General features: G+C 40.4%; 1 protein-coding gene across 1 annotated transcript in view; it reads left to right on the top strand.

The window, feature by feature from the left end:
- The window catches only part of gfra4a (GDNF family receptor alpha 4a), a 35,569-nt gene that overhangs the window by 4,097 nt on the left and 6,975 nt on the right, over window positions 1–24,497 (top strand). Inside the window, exons 3-5 of the mRNA XM_028396336.1 lie at window positions 3,492–3,831; window positions 7,668–7,777; window positions 9,945–10,079. Coding sequence (XP_028252137.1) covers window positions 3,492–3,831; window positions 7,668–7,777; window positions 9,945–10,079 — 585 coding nt within the window. The remainder of the gene's footprint in view (window positions 1–3,491; window positions 3,832–7,667; window positions 7,778–9,944; window positions 10,080–24,497) is intronic.

Here is a 24,497-nt window from a genome sequence, read left to right as displayed (position 1 = left end):
CAGGAAGCACGGAGGAGCGATACAGTCGATTTTAAGTCGAAATTAAAGGGTTTCAGTCGACCAAGACTTTCTTTGGTTGATTACAGCCCTTGTGACCGTCCTCTTTGAAAGTTTTAGTGTCGTCATATGTTCTGTGACCTCCTACATATGCAGCTTGTTAAAATGACAGGCTGCTCTGAATTACCTGCACTGTACCGCCTCCTCGTAAAATTTCAGCGCAGTAAGTCGGCGGCAGGTCAAAGTTGACATCCATGCCGAGCATCTCGACAAGTCGACTGCCAAAACAGCAAAGACGTGATTAATGGATGTTTTTCCGCCCTCGCAGCATCCCTCCCTCAAACAAAGTAATGACCCTTCTCAGAGATGCGAGCCGGAGACGCAGCTCATCATATTCCGAGGAGCATTCGAATAACACAGCTTCACCCTGTACCAATTAATCAGTTAACTACAGCAAAGTCGTGTCGGGCCTGTTCGGGGACGGCGTCTGTGTGAAAACATCAGATGTTCTGCAGCTTTTTAATGCGTCACCGGCCTGTAGGAGTGGTAGAATTACTTCCTATCCTTTTACAAGGATTTTCCATTTCATGCGTCTCGCTCAGAAGGCGAACGCCATCTGTTTGCATTTTAGTGAATCTCTGATGCAACATGTTGGATACGAGCTTTAAAAAGCAGCAAAGATCCGAAAAACACCAGCTTCAGTGAAAGCTGAGGTTTGAAGCTGAAACAATACATCAGAATCTGATTATAAAACAAACAGAACATGGAAGCTGAGGGGCAGACAGTTGTAATATGCAGGAGCCCAGGGTTCATGAGGTGTGTCCTCATTCCTTTCTTCTTCGTCAGTGTTTAGTTAGATCAGCGGAGACTCCAGTTATGTTAAATATTAATCTATTGTTTCTGCACAAGACATACAAATCATTTCAAGGTATACAATTTACGAAGCAGGAGGGTGTGGACAGCTCAAACTTGCCTGGGCTGATCACTGGCGCAGCTGCAAACACGCATTGCCAGCAGCCAAGATGCAGCACAAGAGGCAGCGTCAGACGCCGACGGAGACTAGCGTGAAAATCAAAACACTGATGAACACCTCTACTGCTTGATCCAAACCTGGTTTTTCTTCCTTTATAGCTGCACAGACAGCAGCAGCAGCGGGCCGGCTGTCATCAGTGTTTATTTCTTCTTCTTTCTCTTCCTTCTTCTTCTTCTTCTTCTTCTTCTTTGGGTTTTTTGGCATTTAGCAAACAACAAGTTGCTGCATTACCGCCACCAGCTGGTATGTTTTTTTGTAAACTGTGGCCATCCAGAGTTTGCTGCGTTCAGTTGTCTTTAGTTGGTTGTAGTCTGTGATCCCTCATCATCAGGAGCAGTTGATAAGGTGTGACCCCCCCAAAATCTGTTAAGACTAGGGAAAGTCGTGTAGTGTGCCCTCAGCCTAAGGTGTTGTCTTCACGGATTTCATCACCTTTTCCAGGTGGTCATTTGTTTGTCTGCAGCAAACTCTTGGCTCACACTCAGTGGACAGATGTTCTCCATAACATGGGCTCAAAGATAACATGCAGACTTCATCCTTTTCCAGGCTGTTTGCTCCTCTTTCCGGCTCAGATCTTGGAGATATGAAAACATACTCATCATGTTTTCTTGCTGAAGCAGTGTGTGACGGGACATTAGTAGATGAGGAATGCTATGGGAACTTCTTTATAGACTCAGTGTCTCCAGTAGGCTGGGAAACAGATGAGTCTGAGGTGACCCTGTGACCCTTAACATGGGGAAGGTTTGCTTTGGTCTATCTAGTTGCATCCAAAGACGCCCAATAGATTCCTAAACCACGTTCACACGTTTCTAACATCAAGTAATGGTAGTCTACACACTTCAACCTGCACACTGAGTGTTTGTCACCCACAGAAATGGATTTTTATTCAAGGTTTCCCTCTAAGGCTGAAACATTCATTTCAATTCCATTGTGCAGGGGAGGAGTGCCAAAACAACTCAATGTGTCACTGTGCAAATACCAACAGACTGCACATTTAAAATTTAGATATGTGACACTGAATATTACAGAATCAGGTCTGAGAGTGAGGAGCAGTGAAGGACGGCAGAAACTTTGGGGGGTGTGAGATGTGTGTGAAGCATGAATGTTGCTGCACGCTCGACAAGTCGTCTCTGAATAAGTGATGACTTACAAAACACATGAAAACCTATGTGCACGTTCTGCTTCCATGCATGTGGCAACTGGAGACAATTTGTCTCAGCTCCTCGGCTGCTTAGCAGTGGTGGAGGACGTACTGGAGCTTGGTACTTAAATAAAAGTAGAAGTGCTACATCAGAAGTCCTACTGAAGTGACAATTGTATCTTTGTATATCCACCAATCGTTTTTTGGGCCCTCTAAATTCAAACATATCTTTTAAATACGCTCCCTGGTGGCTCAGTTCAGAGGAGGCTAACTCTGGATCCATGTTGTGAGTAAATGTCTAAAGTACCGGTATGCTCTGTTACTACAGGAAAGAAGTACAAATACTTAGTTACATTCCACCACTGCTGCCCAGCTGTTAAGGTGGGTATAACCTGTGCTTAGCGGTGAGTTGTTAGCTAGCGCTCCAAGGCCATTCATATTTTATATGACAGCTTGGTGGGAGTTGAACTCACCAGGAGAAACAACTACAGGCACTTAACAAACTAATGAGCGGCTCTGTCTGCCAGAGGAGCTGAACGTCATCATGGCCGTATTGACTGTGAGGTCGCATGGGATGCACACACACACACACACACACGATGATGGATTGAGAAATAATGTGGTTAAAAAAAAGACGTTATGAAAGAGGCTTTCTGCTTCCTCCACGGAGGAGGCTCATTATGGGGACACTCAGTGTGAGCGTGGACACAGAGGGAGGTAGACACGGACAAAGTTGTGGAAGAATGGATGGAAGACGAGGGAGGGAGGAGGCAGATGGAGCGGGGTAATGGCACTCAGAGTGTCAGGGAGGAAGATGGCGAGGGAAGATGGGAGTCAGGTGAGTGAGGTATGCAGAGCGGGAGTGTTGAAGAGATGGATAGATGGATGAAGTGGAAGGAGCGGTAATTACAGGCCTTGTTGTGTGGTTGGAGCGATGGAGGAGACGCTTTTTCACCGCTGCCACTCCGTATTAACCCAGCAGAATGAAATATTCAGCCATTAGGCCTCGGCTGAAACACATCCAGTGCCTGGGCTCATGCAACATTAACAGCACCAGTCATGTTCTATTCATTACAAGGAGGCCTATTACATACAATCATCATTTTGGTTTTAGTTTGTTCTTCAAGACGGACACTTATGTTTTTTTCATCTGTAAATGCACCGCTGCCTCCGAGTCTAGAGGTGAGAGGAGCAAGTCAATGTCGACTTCAATTAGGAGTTGGAATCATTTGTAAACATTGCCTGGGATTTGATTTTCTCAAACTACACAGAAGGATGAAACGCTTACTGCATCCCGTTCATGTCTCCTTCTCCTTTCAGAGTCTGAAGTAACGACGGTGAACCGCTGCCTGGATGCTGCCAAGGCGTGTAACATCGACGAAACGTGTCAGAAGCTTCGTACGGAGTACGTGTCCGCCTGCATCCAGCCGTCCGCCCGCTCGGGGCCCTGTAACCGACCAAAGTGCAACAAGGCGCTGAGGAAGTTCTTCGACCGCGTTCCCCCTGACTACACCCACGAGCTGCTGTTCTGTCCCTGCACCGACACGGCCTGCGCCGAGCGCCGCAGGCAGACCATCGTGCCGACCTGCTCCTACGAAGACAAGGACAAGCCCAACTGCCTGGCTCAGCTGCGGATCTGCAAGGCTGACTACGTGTGCAGGTAGGAGTTACAAATGTTGTCTCACGGTAAATGCTGCCTGCTGCTAGGAACATTTCACACTTCATTTCCTGAGCTGACATCGCCGCAGGGCCTGTGTCTTCTGGTTCATTCCTTTAACGCTAAAACTCTTCAAAGCCTGTTGGTGAGACACCAGAAAACCTAAACTCTAATACAGCAAACACTGATTGATTTGCAAAACGGAGTCGCTGCTCTGAAGCTCTGATGTCCAAGACTCAAAGCAGAGTTAAAGGTTTTTGGATGGTTAGAGGCAGAAAGTAAACTCCCACATGAAATCTTTGATACACTCCATCAGCTTATTGGATTCTTTTGTTAAAATTGTTAAGTTGTAAACACTCGCCTGAGGACACTGACACATCCAGGATCTGTTTGATCTGCCAGCTCTTCAGATCTGGGGCTCTTTGCTTTGTCATATCCTTTCAGCTGTTTTACACTAAAAAAACAGAATCATTTTAAAAGGTTCACAGGAAAAGACGAGTTCTTACATATGTGATGGTCGGCTGACGTCTTAGCAAACAGCTCCTATTTACACATTGCTGTGAGTGTGAGGCCAGGTGGTGAGATTCATTCTGATATTCAGTGTCTTTTTTAGCTCTCTCGTGTTTGCAGCTGCTGAGGAATGAACTGTGTGTAATCTGTTCCTTCACCAGCACTGCATCTGTTTGCTGCATTTTGCAGCTTTGTTGACAGTTCCTCCCCTCTGCACAAACGTTTCCGTTGAGTTCAGCCTCGGTAAATTTTGACATCTGTTTTACTGACTTTCGAGGAAGCGCAGCATCGCTGAGCACTCAAACCACACAAAGATCTGCCGCTACATGTGTGTCTCACATGGGATTCTCCTCCCTTTTCTGTTACTGGTGTATTCGTGTTGTTTTGAAACTGCAACAACAACCTTCTAACATATGCTCTAAACTTGCAAGGATGCAGTCTGGCTGGTGAGGAGATGCAAAGATCTGAAAGAATATGTTTCCAACCCCCTTTTGGTAATTCCAACCCTTGCTAAAATGATGTAAAAAAAAGAGTTTAATATTTCATATTTCAATATGTGGTGCCTATTTGCAGAGAGGCTCATTAGCAATGTAGCTGAAATAGGTGGTAATGTATTTCCACATTAAAGTGAATGCCGTCTTTACAGCGATGCACTAGTTTGATGTCTAAAGCTAACTGCTAATGAGTGAACAGACGTGTCCTTGGTCACCTGACCAGCTGACCCACAGTGCTGTTCATTTCTGAGGACGTGTAGGGTCAGTCAAGATATACAGATCTCAGCCCCAGGACACAATTCTAATTATGTGTCTACTAATTATGTAGAAAATCATCATCTGCGGCAGCCTATTGGCTTTTTTTGCCCAGTTCTCTGTTTATTTTGACATCTTTTGGGCTCTGTATTAGTTTTCCTTCCTGCCCTGACCTCCCTTGTGTGTTGCTGTCTCCTGACCTCCCTCATCTGTTCGTAGTGTTGTTTAGTTTGAAAGTCTGCGTCCCTTTGTATTTCCCTGTGAGTTTTACTTCCTTGTGTTAGGATTGCTGGCCCCGCCCCCTAATGCCTCTCGTCTGTGTCTTGTTTAAGTCCTGTGCTCCTGTGCTCCTCGTTGTTCTCGTTGGTTCGTCTGCTTACCTTGGTGTCGTGTCCTCCACGTTTCTCCTGTATGTTCCCATCCTCCTCTTCTCCTTTGGATTCTCATGCTTTTCTTTTTTTTTCTTTTTTTTGGATTTTGTTTGTACCTTTTGGACTTTTTTTGAATTTGAATTTGGCTTTTATTATTAAAAGCTTGCTGTAAAACCCCCTCACATAACATGTACACTTGGTGTTAGAGGGAAAGTCAAACACAAAGGGAGTCATATCCAACTTGTTGGTACCAGGTTAGCATTATGGCTAACAGGAACGTTCTCCCCAGAGACCAGCAAACATGGCCCACTTCTGGCATTGACACGGCACTCCTGGCCTTCATCTAAATGTGATGGATGGATGTGAGCTTCTAGCGGCCCACATGTAAAACAGCAAATGTGGTTTTAAATTCTCAAATTTAAAGTGGGCCTCTTCCTGTGAGTCTACAGTGGGCCAGTGCGGTTTATGTGGTTCATTTTTGGTGGGGATGTGGCTATGGTCTGGCCTGCTTGTGGCACTTGAGTCCTGTCATTCCATGCCATAAATGGCCCAGATAAGAACCAGATTTAGGCCACACTAATTTTGCTATCTGGGACTTGTTTCAACACCGCTAGACAATAAACCACATGCTAATTGCTACGTTGTCAAAGCTGTCACTGCTGGTTTTTCTCTTTAAGAGGTGCAGACCTTTACTCAGACCCTTCCACACAGAGAGGTATGGAAGAGCATGCATATCTTGACGATCATTTAACCAGCTCTGGAATAGGCAGTGTTGCTGTAGATGACTGACAACAATCAGTTCAACACTCTTTGTGTTAATGCGGTGGCCCCTCTCACACCGACGCTCCCTCCGGACTCTAAGTGGTGCTGTGTGTCTTGGAAGATAGGTCTGGCTGGGGTGATATGTTCATTTAGATTTAATTACTCAGCTGTGTTTAATTAATTCAATTGTTATACTCATTAACTGTGTTTAATTGGTTCAATTAAATTCTGCATTCATTTTCTGAGCGAAGCAGCCAGGCAACAAGCAGCCATGTGAAATAGTCTTTATTAGAGCAGCCATCATCACTTGGGAGTCACACACGACTTTCCTGCCAGGGAGCTCAGAAAATATTTATCAACATGTACAGCCAAGACATCATCAGGATCAGTAAGTAGTTTGCGGAAAAGTGACCCACTACAAGACAGGCTATCTGAATAAGCATATTTATTCAGCGTTAAATCCCTTTGTGTGAGAGACGCTGATGAAAACGATTTCATTCAAATTTAAATGGGTTGTCCAATCAGAAAACTAACAGCGTCTTATAAAGACATTAAGATTCATAGGGAGCGTTTCTCGCAGGAACATGGAGTTCCCAGACCCATCCAGTCTCTCTGACAGCAAATGGTCGCCAGCGTTTAATCTAGTTCCTCTTCAAATGTCAGGAAGACAAAGGGCTTCATCTGTCACGGCTATCGATCAGGCATTATTCCCCACCGCCTCCCCGATGGATGGAGCCTCTCAAGGCCCCGCCATGGCCCACCAATCCCACACCAGTCAGCTGGCATTAACCGGCGGCCCGCAGAGGATGCCTCCACTTAGTGCACAGCCTGCGAGTTTTGTACACACACCATTACAAAGACATGACAAACGAGGGCAGAGCAGAAAGTTGTGGTGTCCTGAGGGGATCCCATCGCAAATGCCAGTCGACGGGGGCCAATGATGCGATATGATGGCCGTGATAGCCTTGTATGATGATGACGGTGATGAGGTGAGATGTCTGGGCGGCTGGCAGGAAAGGTAAATGAAGGAAAGGCAGAGCGGCTGTGGGAGGAAGTATTTATATGAGAGATCCATATTTGTCTAATCTCCTCGCGGCCAGGCCTGCCAGACAGCACCCACGGTATTTAGAGAGCCGAGCCATGGCCTAGCCGTGCCCCTCATTGACTCCTTACAGCTTGGCAGCCTTCCAGAAGACAAGTGGCTGGGGAAGAGAAAAAGACGGATGAATGTCACCAGGGGTGACTGGAGTCGGGTTGAAGTGCTGCAGAGTGGGAGATCTTGAAGGGCAGAGGGAGCCGGTGTGGGATTATAGGCCGGCAGATTGAGCCTGGTGGGTTTGAGATCCACATCGAGAGAAAGCACCAAAGCTGGCCGCCGCTCAGTGACATGACGTGCGCAGCAGCCAAGCACGAGTAAATGATGGATGGCATGTTATTGCTCCCACAGGTCTCGCTGGGCACAGTTCCAGTATGACTGCCAACCCTCTGAGCTGAGCGCCAGCGGCTGCAAGCAGGAGAACTACGGAGCGTGTCTACTCGCATACACCGGCCTGATAGGTAAGAACTAAATCTTCCTCTTCCAGCTTTGGCTCACCCACCTTCTGTGATGGATCGGGGACAAAAAGGTTTTTAGAGGGAGGAAGGTGGCGAGCAGACAAGTGCCCTGAACAGAGCTGAAAAGAATGAATCAAGGATTGTGATGAGAAGTGCGCTCCAGTGATCGATGGGATGCTGATTAATGTGGCTGCAGTGTGTGCGGACAAATCGTTGGCATTATAAGAAGTGCAATTACAACTATCGACTGCTGTTTTGAGAGAATTATCCCCGACGTGGCGATTAGTGGGAGCAGGCGGGGGGGCGTGGAACACGGCTTATTGTGTTCCAGATAAAACATTTGACAAAAGATCACATAATGCACAAAAGGTTGTTAAAAAGCACTCCGTTCAAACGTGTCATTGTGGGACAACAAAGCCACCCCGAACTGCTGCAAAAAGAAGAGGTGACAAAAACAGCTCGGTTTGTGGGGAGCAGATAAACACAGGCAGAGACAGAGAGCTGTGATTGGCCGGTGTAGACAACTGAAGTAGAAGTGAAACTCGGAGGTGTTGTTGTTTGGAAGTCTGGAACCCAGGAAATCGATGGAGGTAGATCAGATTTTTTTTAACTGCACTGCTTCAAAGTGCAGCAATTTTATTTCTAACCCACTTCAAAAATACGAGCTACAGGGCTGTATTAAGCTTCCTGGACAGTGACTTCCCAATCATTTCCTGGTGAAAAGCTCCAAAGGCAGAAAGCACAGAAACAGAACAACCCTCTGTGATGGCGCACGGCGGATCGGAATGTGGGAAACCTATAAAAAAAGTTGCTCGGACTTAATCTGCTGCAGCATCAACAAATAAGACTCAAGAGCAGGCTGAGGCTGGCGGCCTCTTTTCATACTGAGACAAGTTGTATTTAAATATTAAGCGCCATTTTTCTGAAACATGACCAGTGGTGGTCAACAATCCTACTTAAGAAAAGTCTTAAGCACTTTTAAATGTACTTAAAGTAGTAAAAGTAAAAGTACTCACACAGGATCTGAACAGGTTAAAATAATCAAAGAAATCATCTCAAATTAAAATGGACCATGTGTAGTTAATGTCCATGTTCAGTCCAGAAGCAGCTGTGGACAGGTCTGTGTGTCATGAGGCAGGCTGTGGGCATCAAGTGAACAGAGAGGCTGCTGATAACAAACAGGCATTCAGCATGTTTACTGTGTCAGTGTTCCTGCTGTAGATTCATGTTATGATTCATGTTAATCAGACATTAATGGATGGACCTGTGTTAGCAGACAGCAGCTAACTAGTTAGCTAACTGAGCCAGAGCACCGGCATCATGACTGAGGCTCATTATAGAAACACAGCTGGCAGCGTGACACCACCTCCATGCAGACTCTGACCTCACATCAGTCCAGCACTGTGTTCATCACATGGAACAAGGAACTACAGACACTGTAGAAATGTAGTGGAGGAGAAAGTACAGGTGACAGCTGCAACATGGAGTCAAAGTATAAAGTATGCACTACTTTTTACTTAAGTAAAGTATAAATACATAAAAAATTACTTAAGTACAGTAACAGTAGTACAAATACTTAGTTACTTTCCACCACTGATCATGACACGCGTACAGTGAAACTAAGCAGGCGGCCTTTTGTTTTTTTTATCGCAGGTTTCATGGCTGCTGCATTTAAAAACCTGCCAGTCACTCCACTTCCGTCAGTTCCTCTTTAAATTCTTCTCACTTTCCCTCTCAGCGAGGACATTTACATGCACACTAATAACTCAGTCTTAACCTGATTAGGGCAATGCTGCCATGATAGAAATTGCCATGTAAACGCCTTTATTTGATTATCGTAACCGGGGTAAGGTCATAATCAGTGTGAGCGTAACTGGATTAAATCAGCCAGAAGTGACACCAAAGTCTTCAGTCAGACTTTCTGCAGAAATTGCACATTTTTTTCTGAGGTGATGATAAGCTGTGTGCGGGCGCAGGTACGATCACCTGAATAACAACAGACGGCAGAGATGTGTTAAATATTCAGCTCACTAAATCAAAGAGATTGCTTCCGATTCACATGAACACGCCTAAGGTCAGATTCAATCACTGTGCTGTAAAGACGCTGCGTTTGTTCAGCGCGCCTGTAAACACGTGTCGTTTCCTCGCCTCCTCCCCCTCCCCTCTACAGGAAGCACAATAACTCCCAACTACCTTGACAACTCCACATCCAACGTGGGACCCTGGTGCTCCTGCACAGCGAGCGGCAACCACAGGGAGCAATGCAACGACTTCCTCACTTTCTTCCATGACAACGTCTGCCTGAGTGAGTAACAGCTGCACACACACACACACACACACACACACACACACACACACACACCTCTGGCAAAAGACTAACAACAACAAAGAGCCAGAACAAGTGTGAGGATTAAGAACTCGTGAACACTGTGACGCTTTTGCGCTGCAGATCTCCTTTGATGCTGAGTAACACAAACAGCGGCGCCAAGTTAATGGAACCTTTACTGAGAGAACAGACTTCACTAACAAGCATGTTCAGAGGTTTAAATTCATGCTAAGGTCTTTTAAAGATGCTCCCACACACCTGGTTTGAATTTATACTTTTGTGAAGCCTCCACTGAAGCCTGCACAGGCGGCCTGTACAAAGACTGGTCTGGTCTCGGTGGATTTGAGTTGCAGGGGACAGTAATAATGAACTGCCTCTGGACCGACTGTTGTCGGTTTTGCTCAAATCTGAGGTGTTCTGCATTCTGCAAATATTTTTGAAGGAGGCAAACAGGAAGTCGGCACATAAAGCCCGCCTTATTCCAGATAAACAGTTCGATTGGTGCGATAGGGTTTGTACCCAGTGTTCGTGTGGTTGTGAGGAGGAGGGGGAGGGACTTCAGACCCATTTCATGGGGAGGATTTTTGCGGGCTGAGTAGATGTGGCTGTCCAGAGTAGACAATTTCCAGAAAAGTGAACGGAACAGATAAGATCTGGACCTAATATTTGGACTCACAGTATAAAATCCCAGCCTCTGTCCTGGTAATCAATAAGAAAGAGAAGGAAACACTATCTGATCTGTGGATGTTGAGATTTTATGGACAAAATACAAGAGGTACGGTCGCACAGTCGCTCACTTGTTATTGCTTCAGTCAATATTCAGCTATTTATTTGCTCAGTGAGTGTGAGTGACAGTAGCAGAATTGGTTAACACGTATTAAAATAGTGTTTTGTTTATACTGGCGGATTTATCTTCACACAAAGACCACAATAACAGAGAGATGTTGTTTTTTTTCCGAGTGGCAGCAAAAACGATGAAAAGACGCCATTGTTGTGACTGATAAACTGCAGCTGATGTCACATTATCCACCAATCCTCTGAAGTCTTTTACTGTCTGTACAGCAACAGAACATGATGGGAGATCATCCCTCTGAATGAAGGATCACACCAGCGACAGAAGAGTGACACCAGTGACAAAGTAATACAAACTGTAGCTGCTGGTGTCACCGCCGCTGGAATTTATTTTGGGTTATTATTTGTTGTAACAACAAAGAGCTGTCTGCATGAGTAACATCATCAGTGACAGACCAGTGACACCAGCGACAGTACAAAGCCAAGCTGCGACTGACTGCGATCGTGTGGTGACAAAACACGAGGTCCTCCTTTGATAGTTCTGCACGAGCAAGTCGCACACTGGTCCAGTTATGACAAAATTCTCATGTGATGTCGCACAAATGGCCTCTTTTACACATCGCTTCACAGTGTGAGTGTGGCAGTAACACACTCACATTCCATGCTGAGCCCAGATGTTTATGAAGACAGGACAGGCTATAAAAGCTGGTCTGTGTTAAGTCACAGACAGGTGCACTTTGGGTAACCTACCATTTAACTGCTGTTCAGTCTTGGGCTGCAACAAACGTCTATTTTGACAATCGAATACTCGCCGATTATTTTTGCGATCATTGGATCACACGTAAATGTCGTAGTTTTCCCACAAATACGGCTGCTACTGTTTTGTGGTGGACGCCTACTTTGGACCGCTGCTTTGTCATTGCTTCGATCTGCGACCGCCTCCATGCCCGGAGCCGTGTGTGTGTGTGTGTGTGTGTGGGGGGGGGGTCCTCTTGCACCCAAACTGCTGATCATCCTGCTACGCCAGTACTTGAATAATCCTTGCAGCCCTAATTCAGTCATTATTTCAAGGAGAAAATGAAACCCTGGCTGTAGTTAGCATAACTACATGATAGATTATCCTTGAGCGCAGAGGTTACGTCGCCGGGTTCATTGGTGTGGATGTCCAACAGTAGCGTTAGCTAGCCAGCAGTGACAGCTTTGACAATGACTATCAAGCTAAAAGTGATGCAAGAGTGCTCATGTCCGGACCGCCACTGGATGTAATAAGACAACAACCAAGAAAAGATCATCTGATCTTTTTTACAACCACACAGTGTGTGTGTGTGTGTGTGTGTGTGTGTGTGTGTGTGTGTGTGTGTGTGTGTGTGTGTGTGTGTGTGTAAGTCCCTCCCCGATGTGCATGGCTCAGTATTTTAGCAGGAACGTGTTCAAATGTTTCTCCTCTCAGAGGGTCCGACTCCACAAAGAGAGAAATAAATTACACGTACATTATCCTGCAGTGATTTAAAGCTCCCGGAGCCATCACGCGTGTTTTTCACCTGCTTGATGGATGCCTCAATGAAACACCTCATGTGCGTCCTGCAGTCAGGACTCAGACTTCCAACAGCAGCCCCTGTGTGCTATTTACTGTAAGCTCCTTAGAGACCCAGAAAAACAAACCCCAGCCTGACTGGCCTCATTTCCCTGCCCCTCTCTCCTCTCTTTGCCTGAAGGAGCCAAGCCGTCTACGTGATAATAAGGATGAACAGCTTTCTAATGGGAGAGGCGATTCATGAGGCAGCCGTGCGTGTCGTGCTCTCGTCCCAGCTGGAGTTGGGTCTCTCTTTTGCCAGCCTCGCGTGGACCGCTCTTCTGTTTTGGCAAAGAGACTCTGGGTTTGAGCCAATAAGTGGGAAAATGAATCCACCACAGGAGAGCTGCTGGACGTGCTCCCATGTTCCTCGTGTAATCACAGAATTACTCGCTTTGATCGGAGCTGAAAAGACTCTTCTGTCCTTTAGTTTTGCTTCACAAGTGGACAGCAGAGTCATCGTTTAAGATGCGCTTGCTGAGACAGGACTTCAGATGGCCTTCATAACTTTGTAATTGAGCGTAATTTGGTTTCCTGCCTCTGAACTAATGAGGCAGGCATTGAGAAGAGTGGCAGGGAAGAATACAGTTGTTTGCAGACATTGAAGTGGGAAAGTAGTGGGAAAAAGTTCTCCTCCTCTGGAGTGGGTGCACTCAGGTTTTAAAAACAGCTGTCACCCTGCCGTAGCTCCTCATCACAGTGATAATAGTCACATCACTATGCAGAGCAGCAGCTCTGGACGTCTTCGTTTTCAGAAAGCTGAGCGTGTCAGGGAAAAATGAGAGGACAGATGGAGGTGAAGCTAATGTATTTCTGCAATTATTTTAATTTTTTCTGGAAGTTAAAATGGTGTAACAAGAAAAAAAAGGGGGGGGAGGGTAACCAGCAATCTGTCAGACAGGGTGGGGGACAGGACAGGAGCATGCAGAGGATCTGCTCTGCAGCGTCGCCCAGGGGGAGCCTGTGAAGTCAGGAAGAAAAAAAAAAGGCCTCAGGGGAGAAACTTTAAAGTCAAATAGATATGAGCTGGTGGTGCTTAAACAGCCGTGTCCAAACATTCACAAAGGATCTGTCACAACAGCTCACCAGTGAAGATATCAACTGGCGCTTCTTCTCTGGATGACGGTGTGTGGCGAGCAGCTGGGGCTGCACCCCCTCGCATCCATCGCTGTGCGCCGCTAACGCTAACGGCACACTGTGAGCGCGCTGACATACTTTCCCACCTGTCCTACCAACACTAATGACCCGTAGAACCATTAGTACGCTGGTCCACAGCCTTTTTTTCTGCAAGGTGTGGATTTATACACACCCTCGGCCGGGCTCAATCTGTCCCCCCCGCCCCTCCCCGCCCTGATGACTCGTTGCTGTTGTGTTGTAACATGCAGATTACCTAATTAGCTGCAGGGCTGGCATGCAGGTCACACACCCAGCACCTCCATCTCTGTCTGTAAGCTGATGCTTAACGTTGCACCAGCGGGGGGAGTCGAGGCTCTGCATTGATTGCTGCAGAATTTTGTTTGCAAAGGCAAAACTACCTCTGGAGAATGGATCAATTTGTTATGATCCTGTGAGAAATCAATGTGTGTGTGTCACACCCCAACACTCCACTGAAGGCTTTGAAATCCCATCACTAATAACCAGCGAGTCGCTGCTGAAATCTGAGGCTTTTTCTCTGGGAACGGAGAGAATAATGGTACGATTTTCAAGTCTGAGCACCCACATCCATCTTACAGTAAAAAGTGGTGGATATTAATTGATAAATCTCTCATTCATGTCTTCATTTAAGCATATTTTAATTGAAGTGACTTTCATGCAAACGTAATTGCTGCAGAGTAGCCCATTAGCTGAATGAAAACGAATGCTTATAGAATATTAATTCATCATACGATCATAAGTCACTCTGGTTGTCGTAAATCCCAGAAGTTGTTTTTTTATGTAATAGGATTCATGTGGGTTGTATAACGCCATGTAAATCCACCAGACTGAATTATACATTGTACAGAATACACATAATGTAACTCCTCCTAGACATAGCCTACTTACTGTAAATAGTCTATTTAAAGATTCACAGTGACAGAACAGTCTGACTTTTCTTTTTGTAGTTACAAGCAGCTTTCTATGTCAACACCAGAATCTACCTTAGCATTATCGCTATAGGACGCTTATCTCAGTGAAGTCAGGAGGTGCCTCAAACAACTATATTGATAATCGATTAGTCACAGATTATTTTTGCGATTATTCGAGTAATCGGATCGGATAAATGTCGTAATTTTCACATGCGTACGGCTGCAACTAATGACTATTTCAATAGTGGACCGCTAATTTATCGTTGCTTCACCCGCAACCACCTCCATGCCTGGAGCCTGTGTGTGTGTGTGTCCACTCACCCATTCCCACATCTACCTCTGCAACGATCTGTAACGGCAAGTTTGTTGTTCTGCCCAGGTTTTTGTGTAGCCTCATGTTTTGACCTATACTGCAGCTAGCCTGCTAGCTTTGGGTGCAGAGCTGTCGGGTCCTCCATCTCTCTGGGGTGTCCATAATATGTTGCCCACCTGTCTGTGGTCATAATATACAGTTGTAGACGTGACAGGTCATTTTAAAAAATATGTTGTAACTTCTGTTCATCTTTATTTATTTAGACTGTGGCCATGGAAACAGAGATGAACAGTTACTTTTGTGGTAGCTTTAACACCCTATAGATATTCAGACCAGCTTCATATACTGTCTGCTTGTTTGTGATGCATATGCAGTTTAAAGACTAGACTCATTTAGTCCTGGACGTCTGACTTTATAAGTCACTTGGGGCTGAGCTATTTTCCAGATGGCAACATGGAGGCATCAGCTCTGTGTAGGAGTGTTCAGTCAGCTGCCTGATGACTTTAAATTCAGTGGTGAAGATTGTGGCTGTATTCCATAAGACTGGAAACTCTAAAACTTATATAACACCCTGCTATTATCGCTTCTTTTTGTCCTTTACATGCGGAAAGATGGCTCCCACCTGCTGCAGCACTGCAGGATTTGCATTGCCTTTGAGTTTTGCCACCTACTCCACATCAACATGAATCAATCATGACCCAGAAGTTTCTGACTGTAACATAAAGGCAGAGTTAAAATGCAGATTGAATCAGCGCTTTCAGCTGACAGCAGAACGCTGGCTCCTGTTTTCACAAATCACTGCAGGTGACAGAGCTTTTTACTTTTGGTGCTTTTGTTGAACGTAATTATTTCCTGTTGTTGCGGGCTGGCAAATCCAAATCTATTTAACGTTTGCCATTGTTTGATGATTGGATGTCATGACTCAGCTGCTGCTGAAAAACTGACTCCCATGTGAGCTGGACTTGATATTTACCATCCCTGACTGGTAATGTCAGCCATATGCAGAGGGCACAGAGTTAACTGTATCCTCTAGTGGCGCTGATGCTCACAGCTGCTGTGAATAACACAAACTGTGCACAGTGCCGGTACTTCTGCTTCCCAAGTGTTAATCAGAGGCAACAACTGGCAGCTGCAGCCAATCGCGGAGCTCTCCTGCTCTATCCAATCATCAGCTACATGCCATTTTAACTTTAATATGCAACAGTGTCTTTTCTTTTTGCAATCCATTAATCATTTATTGATCTATAAGTTCACCCTCACATGGATTTCAAAGATATTTTACCATTTTATACCAACCGGATTAATTTCTACTCGGCTAAGCACTTTGAGCAGGTGTTGGCGGTTCGTGTGTGTTGGTGCTCCGCTGCCTGTGACCCTGTGTGGTGCTCATATTTTACTAAAAAGAGAATCCTGCCAGGTTGAGAGGGTCTGAGAGTGTGTCCTTAACTTCCACTGAGTGAATGAAAGCACGAGGGAATCTGAAGCAGCACAATTCACACCGTTTTGTTCTTTAACATCAGTCATTGCTCATAAAATCAAACATTGGGCATGTAACCTTTAACAATAATAAGTAACAATAATACAGTGAAATATTTCCTGTAGCATTTATGAATATTTTATTGTGAATTTTTTAAAAATGCAAAATTTCTCAAACATTCAGATTTTAGTGCCGATTCAACCTTCCATTTCACCATAATTCTGCAGTATTTTTTCATGAAACTCACTGTGGTGATAGAGAAGACATTCAGAAACAATAATACAGTGAAACATTTTCTGCAGCATTTATGGATGTTTTATCGTGAATATTTTAATAATGCAAAATGTCTAGAAAATCCAGATTTTAGTGCCGATTCAACCTTTCATTTCACCATAATTCTGCAGTATTTTTTCATGAAACTCACTGTGGTGATAGAGAAGACGTTCAGAAACAATAATACAGTGAAATATCTTCTGCAGCATTTATGAATATTTTATTGTGATTTTTTTAAAAATGCAAAATTTCTCAAAAATTCGGATATTAGTGCCGATTCAACCTTCCATTTCTCCATACTTCTGCAGTATTTTTTCATGAAACTCACTGTGGTGATAGAGAAGACATTCAGAAACAATAATACAGTGAAATATCTTCTGCAGCTTTTATGAATATTTTATTGCGATTTGGTTTTAAAAATGCAAAATTTCTAGAAAATCCAGATTTTAGTGCCGATTCAATCTTTCATTTCTCCACAATTCTGCAGTATTTTTTCATGAAACTCACTATGGTAATAGAGAAGTCCTCCAGTAACAATAATACAGTGAAATATCTTCTGCAGCTTTTATGAATATTGTATAGTGAATTTTTAAAAAATGCAAAATTTCTCAAAAATTTGGATTTTAGTGCCAATTCAACCTTCCATTTCTCCATGCTTCTGCAGTATTTTTTCATGAAACTCACTGTGGTGATAAAGAAGTCCTCCAGTAACAATAATACAGTGAAATATCTTCTGCAGCTTTTATGAATATTGTATAGGGAATTTTTAAAAAAATGCAAAATTTCTCAAAAATTTGGATTTTAGTGCCAATTCAACCTTCCATTTCTCCATAATTCTGCAGTAATTTTTCATGAAACCCACTGTGGTGATAGAGAAGACGTTCAGAAACAATAATACAGTGAAATATTTCCTGTAGCATTTATGAATATTTTATTGTGAATTTTTTAAAAATGCAAAATTTCTCAAACATTCAGATTTTAGTGCCGATTCAACCTTCCATTTCTCCATAATTCTGCAGTATTTTTTCATGAAACTCACGGTGGGGATAGAGAAGACGTTCAGAAACAATAATACAGTGAAATATCTTCTGCAGCATTTATGAATATTTTATAGTGAATTTTTTAAAAATGCAAAATTTCTCAAAAATTCGGATATTAGTGCCGATTCAACCTTCCATTTCTCCATACTTCTGCAGTATTTTTTCATGAAACTCACTGTGGTGATAGAGAAGACATTCAGAAACAATAATACAGTGAAATATCTTCTGCAGCTTTTATGAATATTTTATTGCGATTTTTTTTTAAAAATGCAAAATTTCTCAAAAATTCGGATATTAGTGCCAATTCAACCTTCCATTTCTCCATACTTCTGCAGTATTTTTTCATGAAACTCACTGTGGTGATAGAGAAGACATTCAGAAACAATAATACAGTGAAACATTTTCTGCAGCATTTATGGATGTTTTATCGTGAATATTTTAATAATGCAAAATGTCTAGAAAATCCAGATTTTAGTGCCGATTCAACCTTTCATTTCTTCACAATTCTGCAGTATTTTTTCATGAAACTCACTGTGGTGATAGAGAAGACCTCCAGTAATAATAATACAGTGAAATATGTTCTGCAGCATTTATGGATGTTTTATTGTGAATTTCTTAAAAATACAATATTTCTAGAAAATCCAGATTTTAGTGCCAATTCAACCTTCCATTTCTCCATACTTCTGCAGTAGTTTTTCATGAAACTCACTGTGGTGATATAGAAGACCTTCAGAAACAATAATACAGTGAAATATCTTCTGCAGCATTTATGAATATTTTATTGTGAATTTTTTAAAAATGCAAAATTTCTCAAACATTCAGATTTTAGTGCCGATTCAACCTTCCATTTCACCATAATTCTGCAGTATTTTTTCATGAAACTCACTGTGGTGATAGAGAAGACGTTCAGAAACAATAATACAGTGAAATATCTTCTGCAGCATTTATGAATATTTTATTGTGAATTTTTTAAAAATGCAAAATTTCTCAAAAATTCGGATATTAGTGCTGATTCAACCTTCCATTTCTCCATACTTCTGCAGTATTTTTTCATGAAACTCACTGTGGTGATAGAGAAGACATTCAGAAACAATAATACAGTGAAATATCTTCTGCAGCTTTTATGAATATTTTATTGCGATTTTGTTTTTAAAAATGCAAAATTTCTAGAAAATCCAGATTTTAGTGCCGATTCAATCTTTCATTTCTCCACAATTCTGCAGTATTTTTTCATGAAACTCACTATGGTAATAGAGAAGTCCTCCAGTAACAATAATACAGTGAAATATCTTCTGCAGCTTTTATGAATATTGTATAGTGAATTTTTAAAAAATGCAAAATTTCTCAAAAATTTGGATTTTAGTGCCAATTCAACCTTCCATTTCTCCATGCTTCTGCAGTATTTTTTCATGAAACTCACTGTGGTGATAAAGAAGTCCTCCAGTAACAATAATACAGTGAAATATCTTCTGCAGCTTTTATGAATATTGTATAGTGAATTTTTAAAAAAATGTAAAATTTCTCAAAAATTTGGATTTTAGTGCCAATTCAACCTTCCATTTCTCCATAATTCTGCAGTAATTTTTCATGAAACTCACTGTGGTGATAGAGAAGACGTTCAGAAACAATAATACAGTGAAATATTTCCTGTAGCATTTATGAATATTTTATTGTGAATTTTTTAAAAATGCAAAATTTCTCAAACATTCACATTTTAGTGCCGATTCAACCTTCCATTTCACCATAATTCTGCAGTATTTTTTCATGAAACTCACTGTGGTGATAGAGAAGACCTCCAGTAATAATAATACAGTGAAATATGTTCTGCAGCATTTATGGATGTTTTATTGTGAATTTCTTAAAAATACAATATTTCTAGAAAATCCAGATTTTAGTGCCAATTCAACCTTCCATTTCTCCATACTTCTGCAGTAGTTTTTCATGAAACTCACTGTGGTGATATAGAAGACCTTCAGAAACAATAATACAGTGAAATATCTTCTGCAGCATTTATGAATATTTTATTGTGAATTTTTTAAAAATGCAAAATTTCTCAAACATTCAGATTTTAGTGCCGATTCAACCTTCCATTTCACCATAATTCTGCAGTATTTTTTCATGAAACTCACTGTGGTGATAGAGAAGACGTTCAGAAACAATAATACAGTGAAATATCTTCTGCAGCATTTATGAATATTTTATTGTGAATTTTTTAAAAATGCAAAATTTCTCAAAAATTCGGATATTAGTGCTGATTCAACCTTCCATTTCTCCATACTTCTGCAGTATTTTTTCATGAAACTCACTGTGGTGATAGAGAAGACATTCAGAAACAATAATACAGTGAAATATCTTCTGCAGCTTTTATGAATATTTTATTGCGATTTTGTTTTTAAAAATGCAAAATTTCTAGAAAATCCAGATTTTAGTGCCGATTCAATCTTTCATTTCTCCACAATTCTGCAGTATTTTTTCATGAAACTCACTATGGTAATAGAGAAGTCCTCCAGTAACAATAATACAGTGAAATATCTTCTGCAGCTTTTATGAATATTGTATAGTGAATTTTTAAAAAATGCAAAATTTCTCAAAAATTTGGATTTTAGTGCCAATTCAACCTTCCATTTCTCCATGCTTCTGCAGTATTTTTTCATGAAACTCACTGTGGTGATAAAGAAGTCCTCCAGTAACAATAATACAGTGAAATATCTTCTGCAGCTTTTATGAATATTGTATAGTGAATTTTTAAAAAAATGTAAAATTTCTCAAAAATTTGGATTTTAGTGCCAATTCAACCTTCCATTTCTCCATAATTCTGCAGTAATTTTTCATGAAACTCACTGTGGTGATAGAGAAGACGTTCAGAAACAATAATACAGTGAAATATTTCCTGTAGCATTTATGAATATTTTATTGTGAATTTTTTAAAAATGCAAAATTTCTCAAACATTCACATTTTAGTGCCGATTCAACCTTCCATTTCACCATAATTCTGCAGTATTTTTTCATGAAACTCACTGTGGTGATAGAGAAGACCTCCAGTAATAATAATACAGTGAAATATTTCCTGTAGCATTTATGAATATTTTATTGTGAATTTTTTAAAAATGCAAAATTTCTCAAACATTCACATTTTAGTGCCGATTCAACCTTCCATTTCACCATAATTCTGCAGTATTTTTTCATGAAACTCACTGTGGTGATAGAGAAGACCTCCAGTAATAATAATACAGTGAAATATTTTCTGCAGCATTTATGGATGTTTTATTGTGAATTTCTTAAAAATACAATATTTCTAAAAAAATCCAGATTTTAGTGCCAATTCAACCTTCCATTTCTCCATACTTCTGCAGTATTTTTTCATGAAACTCACTGTGGTGATAGAGAAGACCTCCAGTAACAGTAATACAGTGAAATATCTTCTGCAGCTTTTATGAATATTTTATTGCGATTTTTTTTTTTAAAAATGCAAAATTTCTAGAAAATCCAGATTTTAGTGCCGATTCAACCTTTCATTTCTTCACAATTCTGCAGTATTTTTTCATGAAACTCACTGTGGTGATAGAGAAGACCTCCAGTAATAATAATACAGTGAAATATGTTCTGCAGCATTTATGGATGTTTTATTGTGAATTTCTTAAAAATACAATATTTCTAGAAAATCCAGATTTTAGTGCCAATTCAACCTTCCATTTCTCCATACTTCTGCAGTAGTTTTTCATGAAACTCACTGTGGTGATATAGAAGACCTTCAGAAACAATAATACAGTGAAATATCTTCTGCAGCATTTATGAATATTTTATTGTGAATTTTTTAAAAATGCAAAATTTCTCAAACATTCAGATTTTAGTGCCGATTCAACCTTCCATTTCACCATAATTCTGCAGTATTTTTTCATGAAACTCACTGTGGTGATAGAGAAGACGTTCAGAAACAATAATACAGTGAAATATCTTCTGCAGCATTTATGAATATTTTATTGTGAATTTTTTAAAAATGCAAAATTTCTCAAAAATTCGGATATTAGTGCTGATTCAACCTTCCATTTCTCCATACTTCTGCAGTATTTTTTCATGAAACTCACTGTGGTGATAGAGAAGACATTCAGAAACAATAATACAGTGAAATATCTTCTGCAGCTTTTATGAATATTTTATTGCGATTTTGTTTTTAAAAATGCAAAATTTCTAGAAAATCCAGATTTTAGTGCCGATTCAATCTTTCATTTCTCCACAATTCTGCAGTATTTTTTCATGAAACTCACTATGGTAATAGAGAAGTCCTCCAGTAACAATAATACAGTGAAATATCTTCTGCAGCTTTTATGAATATTGTATAGTGAATTTTTAAAAAATGCAAAATTTCTCAAAAATTTGGATTTTAGTGCCAATTCAACCTTCCATTTCTCCATGCTTCTGCAGTATTTTTTCATGAAACTCACTGTGGTGATAAAGAAGTCCTCCAGTAACAATAATACAGTGAAATATCTTCTGCAGCTTTTATGAATATTGTATAGTGAATTTTTAAAAAAATGTAAAATTTCTCAAAAATTTGGATTTTAGTGCCAATTCAACCTTCCATTTCTCCATAATTCTGCAGTAATTTTTCATGAAACTCACTGTGGTGATAGAGAAGACGTTCAGAAACAATAATACAGTGAAATATTTCCTGTAGCATTTATGAATATTTTATTGTGAATTTTTTAAAAATGCAAAATTTCTCAAACATTCACATTTTAGTGCCGATTCAACCTTCCATTTCACCATAATTCTGCAGTATTTTTTCATGAAACTCACTGTGGTGATAGAGAAGACCTCCAGTAATAATAATACAGTGAAATATGTTCTGCAGCATTTATGGATGTTTTATTGTGAATTTCTTAAAAATACAATATTTCTAGAAAATCCAGATTTTAGTGCCAATTCAACCTTCCATTTCTCCATACTTCTGCAGTAGTTTTTCATGAAACTCACTGTGGTGATATAGAAGACCTTCAGAAACAATAATACAGTGAAATATCTTCTGCAGCATTTATGAATATTTTATTGTGAATTTTTTAAAAATGCAAAATTTCTCAAACATTCAGATTTTAGTGCCGATTCAACCTTCCATTTCACCATAATTCTGCAGTATTTTTTCATGAAACTCACTGTGGTGATAGAGAAGACGTTCAGAAACAATAATACAGTGAAATATCTTCTGCAGCATTTATGAATATTTTATTGTGAATTTTTTAAAAATGCAAAATTTCTCAAAAATTCGGATATTAGTGCTGATTCAACCTTCCATTTCTCCATACTTCTGCAGTATTTTTTCATGAAACTCACTGTGGTGATAGAGAAGACATTCAGAAACAATAATACAGTGAAATATCTTCTGCAGCTTTTATGAATATTTTATTGCGATTTTGTTTTTAAAAATGCAAAATTTCTAGAAAATCCAGATTTTAGTGCCGATTCAATCTTTCATTTCTTCACAATTCTGCAGTATTTTTTCATGAAACTCACTATGGTAATAGAGAAGTCCTCCAGTAACAATAATACAGTGAAATATCTTCTGCAGCTTTTATGAATATTGTATAGTGAATTTTTAAAAAATGCAAAATTTCTCAAAAATTTGGATTTTAGTGCCAATTCAACCTTCCATTTCTCCATGCTTCTGCAGTATTTTTTCATGAAACTCACTGTGGTGATAAAGAAGTCCTCCAGTAACAATAATACAGTGAAATATCTTCTGCAGCTTTTATGAATATTGTATAGTGAATTTTTAAAAAAATGTAAAATTTCTCAAAAATTTGGATTTTAGTGCCAATTCAACCTTCCATTTCTCCATAATTCTGCAGTAATTTTTCATGAAACTCACTGTGGTGATAGAGAAGACGTTCAGAAACAATAATACAGTGAAATATTTCCTGTAGCATTTATGAATATTTTATTGTGAATTTTTTAAAAATGCAAAATTTCTCAAACATTCACATTTTAGTGCCGATTCAACCTTCCATTTCACCATAATTCTGCAGTATTTTTTCATGAAACTCACTGTGGTGATAGAGAAGACCTCCAGTAATAATAATACAGTGAAATATTTCCTGTAGCATTTATGAATATTTTATTGTGAATTTTTTAAAAATGCAAAATTTCTCAAACATTCACATTTTAGTGCCGATTCAACCTTCCATTTCACCATAATTCTGCAGTATTTTTTCATGAAACTCACTGTGGTGATAGAGAAGACCTCCAGTAATAATAATACAGTGAAATATTTTCTGCAGCATTTATGGATGTTTTATTGTGAATTTCTTAAAAATACAATATTTCTAAAAAAATCCAGATTTTAGTGCCAATTCAACCTTCCATTTCTCCATACTTCTGCAGTATTTTTTCATGAAACTCACTGTGGTGATAGAGAAGACCTCCAGTAACAGTAATACAGTGAAATATCTTCTGCAGCTTTTATGAATATTTTATTGCGATTTTTTTTTTTAAAAATGCAAAATTTCTAGAAAATCCAGATTTTAGTGCCGATTCAATCTTTCATTTCTCCACAATTCTGCAGTATTTTTTCATGAAACTCACTATGGTAATAGAGAAGTCCTCCAGTAACAATAATACAGTGAAATATCTTCTGCAGCTTTTATGAATATTGTATAGTGAATTTTTAAAAAATGCAAAATTTCTCAAAAATTTGGATTTTAGTGCCAATTCAACCTTCCATTTCTCCATGCTTCTGCAGTATTTTTTCATGAAACTCACTGTGGTGATAAAGAAGTCATCCAGTAACAATAATACAGTGAAATATCTTCTGCAGCTTTTATGAATATTGTATAGTGAATTTTTAAAAAAATGCAAAATTTCTCAAAAAT

Source organism: Parambassis ranga, chromosome 22, assembly GCF_900634625.1.
Source record: "Parambassis ranga chromosome 22, fParRan2.1, whole genome shotgun sequence".
Lineage (NCBI taxonomy): Eukaryota > Metazoa > Chordata > Actinopteri > Ambassidae > Parambassis > Parambassis ranga.
The sequence above is the reverse complement of the archived record's forward strand: the minus strand, read 5'-3'. Positions and strand labels throughout refer to the sequence as shown.